Source organism: Diorhabda carinulata, chromosome 3 (genome assembly GCF_026250575.1).
Source record: "Diorhabda carinulata isolate Delta chromosome 3, icDioCari1.1, whole genome shotgun sequence".
NCBI lineage: Eukaryota > Metazoa > Arthropoda > Insecta > Coleoptera > Chrysomelidae > Diorhabda > Diorhabda carinulata.
Genome location: NC_079462.1, coordinates 25934653 through 25941380, shown reverse-complemented (window position 1 = coordinate 25941380; position 6728 = coordinate 25934653). Strand labels below are relative to the sequence as shown.

Here is a 6728-nt window from a genome sequence, read left to right as displayed (position 1 = left end):
CACGAAGATTCATTATCCTTTTGCATTTATGAATATAGTATAGTGACAATAGCTGCTTTCCATTTACACCAAAGCTCGGATTATTCTCACTTGTGACATCATAACTCAGTTCAATGCATGTTCCTATTCAGTCTCACAAATGAGACCTAACAGAGTTTTGTGAACTCAGATTGAAAGTGAGGTTGAGGACATCACGTTGTCAGATCTTGTCATCAAAATAATTACACAATACTATATTATTGCAATCTTATAAATGATTTAGCTGTGACGAATGGTTGGATCACCAATGATAATGGTGAATTTTATGTGGTTAATGTGAATTACTGTTCCTTTTATCCACTGAGCAGTGACGTTATTATACTCAGATAATGACGTCACTGAGTATCTCAAATCACTTGAATGTAAATGGAAAGCAGCTAATGATTCAGTTTGCCTTCTCAATGATGTGCTGCCCCCTTTAAATGTTTCAAGAACTTAAAATTATAAATAAACTAAGACAGAAATCATTTCTGTAATAAAATAACTTTTTTTTAATCTCGCTCGATTAAAAAACAATACCAAGATTTAAGAACAATTTATATCTAATGGACTTGTTTTATTAGTTAGTTGTTCATCATTTGGATTTGTCAAGTTGTGCTGAAACCACTATTATATAAACTAGGTTGTAGGAAATGTATATTGTTCAACTCGTCAAAATTGTTTAAAAATACGTTACGTCGAATTGGCTTATTGCTTCAAAAAATGTTGCTTGCGTCATTTGTTAAATATTACATTTTTCACTTACTATTTTCAAGTGATGGCCCATCAATGAATATTTGTGGTATGCGCTTCATTATTTTGACGTATAGAGTTAGAGTAGGGCGGTGATTGGGTTCAACATCAAAGGATAAGAGAATACTATGAAATGGTGAACATAAAAATGGCATAGTTTGTGAAAAAACATGGATGTAGTAGGGGGACTGAAATTAACAATTTGTTGGGCAAAAATAAGACCGATGAAATAAGACAGTGATATACTAGAGGACATGAAATTACAAGCTAGAAAAAGTAGAAACAGAGATGGATGCAACTAGTCCACAAAGGAAAAAAAAGTGAATGATAAAAATTCTTGGAGCCGATAAATAAATAATAAATATATTGTATCCTATTAGAGAAAAATCCAACTGAAATTTCGAACGTTGTGACGAATAAAAATTTTTATTATCTTTACGAGGAATAATTATTCACAGTTACTGGTGTTTCATCCAGTATTAGGAAAAAAGCAACTTAATAAATAATTTTACTGTAAGGAGTTTACAGCATACCTTCAAATACAAATATTCACTAAATACAACTGAAAATTGTTTTCTCATTCATTAAAAAACTGAACTGTAATTTTACAAGATTATAATAACACAAATTCCCCAATCGAAAAAAGAACTAGTCGAATCTCTAGAAAAGGGCAGAATAAATATTTTTTATTTGCTCCTCATATGAATAATTTGTATAGTATGACAAACGAAATGTATATATGATTTGTGTTAAAAAATATTTAAGTTCAAATTTACAAAATGGAACTTGTCATAAAATGGTGATCATCAAAAAGATTATTTAATAACTCACTTAATGGTTGATGTAAAACAATAAAAAGCCACAAAGAAGTTGAGTTTTGATAACTAAAAAAAAATTGTTGTCCATGTTTATTTGTCTATTACAATACTCCCAAAAATATTTATGCTCTACAAAAATGGTATAAAATTATATTCAGTAAACAAAGTTTATTTTTTTAAAAAAAATCCAACAAAAAAATTATTTTTTGCATTTATCGCATTCAGAATAGTTAGTTCAATCAAAAAAATAAATACGGTAGAACCTCTAAAGATAAAGACCAAGGGAAGCTATAGAGGTTTCACTTACTAAGGATTCAATATAAATTTAAAGATATATTTATTGAAAGTTATTTTATTCTACATAAAAAAATCTGTAATTTTGTGAATGGTCGTTTCAAACCATTCACACCTTCTACATGAATTTTATTTTCAATCTCAAATAAGGAATAGAAAACTTCGTAAATAAAATGTTTAGAGCCCCTTGATGTAAGTACATCTTTTTGATGATCATTCTATGTGTGTATATACCTACCTAAGTAGAAACTAGAAAATATTTAAGTGAGGAAACCACAGTTTACCCTTTGTTATTGCTGAAGTATTTATTATTTTTTATACAAATAGTTTAATATTTGTGAGAATAAGATAAAAAAGATAAAACCCGCACTTATAAAAGAATCCTAAATAAATTTACATCGTATAGATTATATAAGAGAAAAATAATTAATCTCAAGATATGAAAGTAAATGAATATTGACATTGATGATTTAATCTAGATCTTATTAAATAACGTGTTTCTTTTTTTTTTTGTTGACATAATGAAGGAAAACATTCATTACAGTCGAATAATGAACAAGAAACACCTACAAATAAAAAAAGCGATTTTTTCAGTTTTAAAATGATTGAAATTCTCAACTTGAAATTTTGAGCATGAAACTAGACTAAATCAAAAATAAAAATATTTTCAAATTATATCGATTTATTTCCATATTTCGAGAAACAATATTTCGATATTAAAAAAAATCAAACAAATATTAAAGATGCTAAACAATTAACTAAAATGACATAAATTGATAATTTATATAGTAATAGTTATACCAAAGTTCACAATTTACTGAAAAAAAATAGGAAACTGTAGATTCAATATTTCTGAAATAAAATTATTATATAAGCAATAATTGTTTCTATTATTTCTACCCATATTCCGAACAGTCAAATTTAAACTTGTTTAAAAAAAAAAGAATATACAAAATCGATTTTGGGAGTTTTTGGAAAAACATCACGTGGGACCAAATAATAAAAAATGTTATGAAACTGATTATAATTAAAAGTTTCTAGTAACATATGATGATATTCAAAAACATTCTATGGTTGAAATATAATTTGTATATATTAACACTAAAGTTTGAAATTGACTAATGGCAAATTTACCAGGTGTTGAACCAAAGTGCCGTTTATAGAGAAACTATCTTCTGCTAATTTTAGATGAATTATTATAAAATGCAATATTGTTAATTTTAATTAAAAAAGAATTTGTAATAATGATCTTTTGTTCTGTTGATTTTAATCCACAAAGTGAATAATACAACATCTAGTTGTTGATACTTATTTTGCAATAAACATTGTTAGGTCACTTGATATGCATATTGATATAAATTCAATATTAATATTTACAATCTCATCATAAATAGATACATGTATCATCTTCTTTGCTTTTAATACTAATATGACAAGATATCACAAAACGGTTTTTTGAAGCACATTAGTTTTGTAATTCAATTCAACAAGTGGATTATATACAAAAAAAAAAACATTTTTTTCCAATTTATTTAATAAATATAATGAAAACAATCTGCCTTATTTATTGCTAACTTAAAAATAAAATTGATTTTTACACTTTTATACCTGTCAAATAGTTTGTAGTTCTCCTGTACAATGAGAACAACAGGAATGTAGAGAAGGATACTGTAGAAACATTTGTTCATTTCCTAAAGATGATGCAGCTCCTATTACGGCATTACACAATAGATCTGGTTTATTACTAATAGATATAGGATTGTTGAGCAGCTAAAATAAGTATAGAATATTTTTATGAACCTATGTAAGAATTATTAATTTCTCTAAACATAACTTACTCTTTCCGCAGTCTTTTCTGCTACTGTTGGTTGTAAATTATTAAGCATTGCCATTCTTTCATTTGTCTTTACACCCAAATTAGTGCTAAGGATTTTTGTTAATTCAAGACAAACATTAGTCACTTCCAATATATTTCCATATTTCAAAACTGGCTGTTGGTAGTTTTCTTTACAGATATGTTTGTTTATATCATCTAAATTATTCAAGAGTTCAGCTAGTTGAGAATGAATCTTCTTCCTTTCAGTAAGAAGAGTTTTAATTACTTCAAGCAGCTCATTAGTTCTGTTTGATAATGCAGATTTCCATTTGGCTAATTCTTCAACCATCAAACTATAATCAATCAAATATTTGTTATATTATTTAAATACCTATAGAAAACCTGATTCTACAATAAATATCGCCAAATAAAATTGATAAAAACCTACCTGGAAGCTAAAAACTTACTTCTCCATACTTCACATTGACCTGATAGCCATTCTGTCTGTTCTTGGTGTGAAGTTAAATGATTTGCAGAATTTAATAATGCTCTTGCCAGTGATAGTTTATCTTCAGTGAGATGTTGTACCCTGTTTTCTAGATCTTCTCCCACCGCAGCTACCAAGAGTGTTTTTAATTCACTGTTAACCTTGAAGAAACATATAATTATATAGACTATCTAATCATATCTCCATGTAAAAAGACATTCCAAAGATACGAAATGTGTCAAACCTGTGCCTGAAACTTCAATTGATTCTCTAAAAGTGTATTTGAAGAACGCAAATTCTGTAAATCAACTTCATACTGTTCTTTTTCTTTTTTCCATGCCAGTAACAATTTATTGTGATTAATATCATCTACTTGTTCATTTATGTTTAACTTATTCATTTCAATTTTTCTGGTTTCTGACAACTGAACCACTAGATTCTGTAAATCCATATCATTTCTTCCCATTCTTTTTGGAATTTTGTTGTTATTTTTTTTACCTGTAGATAAAGGTTCAACTGCAGCCTTATAGGGTTCGCACGGCACAAATTTGGGTTCCTTTGGTTTTTGTACAAAATAATTAGGAGCTGACTTGGTGGAAGATGTATGTTTTGGTGTCAAATAAATAACTTTACATTTCGGCTCTACAGGTCTTAAAGAATTTAGTATTTTCATACTTCGTTGGGAAGCAGAAAAAGTATTTCTCAAATATTCTAGATGATTAGTTTCATTAAGTGCAGCATTATCTATTCCATCTCCTTGAGTTCTTTCGATTTTTTTCATGTTTTAGAATTTTTAAAATATTTTGAAATTTGAAAAATAAATTAAACAAAATTTAACTAATGAATTAATATTTAAATAATCCGTAAGTTAAGCAATACACCAACATAAAAACATGTATAGCTATTCACTAAATACCAAATAGTATTAAAAATATGTCACCAATATGTGTAAATATAACCTCGATACGCTTCTTCTTTTTGATATTCTCCAATGGTCTTTTTCTGATTGAATTATTCTCTGAAAAAAGTATTTATGCATTGACACCTGCCCTTTCTAAATGATCCAGCTACAATAAAAAAACACGATTTTTGATTGTCAAAACTACCAATTTTCTCTATAACAATTGTCATATGTTGAAGCGAGGTAGGATAGATGGGTTAGATTTACTTCAAATGTTTTTTAATGAAATTTGTAAAACCGCCTTCCAATAAATAATTTTCACACAAGCAATAATTTGATTCTAAGCATTGAATTTTGCAAAATTCTTTCCATTTAGTGCATACATCAGGAAAGCGTTTGAGAAATTTAAGCAAATGATTATTTTATTGCGCGAGTGTTATGAAATTCCCTATAAATTTACGTTTTGAGCAACTAATTTGCTTGAAAATTAACCGAAATATGATCAAAAAACTAAATTTTTTTTTAAATCTTCGGGCAGGTTGTTTTTGTAGTATGTAAAATTAAACTAAATTTTTTTGGAAAGATCACAACTAAATGTGAAGTTTTCTTTATCTTCGAAATTCGAACCGACAGTACCTACATTGTTGCCGATTTTACTTTTTATTACGAAAGTGACACAAATTACCTATTCAATAGGAATCTTTACAATAGATAGATAGGGCGTATTTTGAAATATCATGTTTCTAATAATGTTATAGCATGTATTCATCTCGAACCGAAAATAAACTTTTTCTCAGTACTATTTATTTGTCACCAATTTCAATGTATAAAAAAAGATTTTTGTAATGAGTTTGTGTAGCACTAGCAAATGAAACAAATAATTTTTCATTAATCTGTTAATCACTTAAATTTGGGATAGAAAGAAGGATCCTTGCACAAAGGTATATAAAATATATACTTTTCTTTGGTGACTGAAATAATATGAATTTGCGATTTCTGAACCTCAGCGATGAATGTATTTTTGAAACATTCATATTTTGATGATATTTTGAAGAGGTGAAAGAATAATTTCTGGCTATTTTGTATGTTTTTTTTTAACTTTCAGTTGATTTATGTTTATCCATTTCCCCTTTCTTCCTGGGAAAAATATTTTTGATTTTGTGCCGCTTTCGTACTGTATTAATATATTTGATAAAATCAAAAACAATAACTTGTAAAAAGTTCTAACTATACTAATGTTTTAAACGTAACGAGATGAAATATACTAAATGTATCTTAATACAATATCGAACTAATAATTCAATTAATGACATTTTAGAATTCTTCAATTATGCAATATGCCCTTTCTTGAAGAAATGCCATCGTCGATATTCGGAACTTACTAAATCTATTTGTTGCTTATAATTCTAAAGATACCTAGATGATAATTTTTTAGCATGAGGGTTCTAACAGGTCAGAGGTCGGTGGGGCAATAAATATCTTATGGCATTACCTAATTCTTGGACTTTCAGTTAAATTGTAAACAGACGGATTTCAAGTTATGAAGTACATTATGAATAAATTGAAAGAAATGAATATAAATAAAAAAATGTTAATTTTGGCATAAAAGTCTGAATCACGGATTTTTGCTCTGAGGTAATT

The 6728-nt window shown here is 27.6% G+C and overlaps 1 protein-coding gene across 1 annotated transcript; it reads right to left on the bottom strand.

The window, feature by feature from the left end:
- Positions 1-2169: 2169 nt before the first annotated feature.
- LOC130891865 (golgin-45) lies at positions 2170-5179 on the bottom strand. Its single transcript, XM_057796920.1, has 4 exons — positions 4431-5179; positions 4148-4347; positions 3722-4052; positions 2170-3653 (listed from the first exon to the last, which is right to left on the bottom strand). Exons 1-4 carry the CDS (start codon positions 4965-4967, stop codon positions 3495-3497), a joined length of 1227 nt encoding a protein of 408 aa, XP_057652903.1. The 5' UTR covers positions 4968-5179; the 3' UTR covers positions 2170-3494.
- Between the last annotated feature and the right edge of the window lie 1549 nt (positions 5180-6728).

Bases quoted from the DNA above. Each gene is read 5' to 3' on its own strand.
- LOC130891865 (XM_057796920.1), bottom strand. From the start codon at position 4,967: ATGAAAAAAATCGAAAGAACTCAAGGAGATGGAATAGATAATGCTGCA. The intron at 4,053-4,147 runs GTAGGTTTTTAT...GATTGATTATAG, and splicing joins AGTAAGTTTTTAGCTTCCAG to TTTGATGGTTGAAGAATTAG. The intron at 3,654-3,721 runs GTAAGTTATGTT...TACTTATTTTAG, and splicing joins CAGAAAAGACTGCGGAAAGA to CTGCTCAACAATCCTATATC.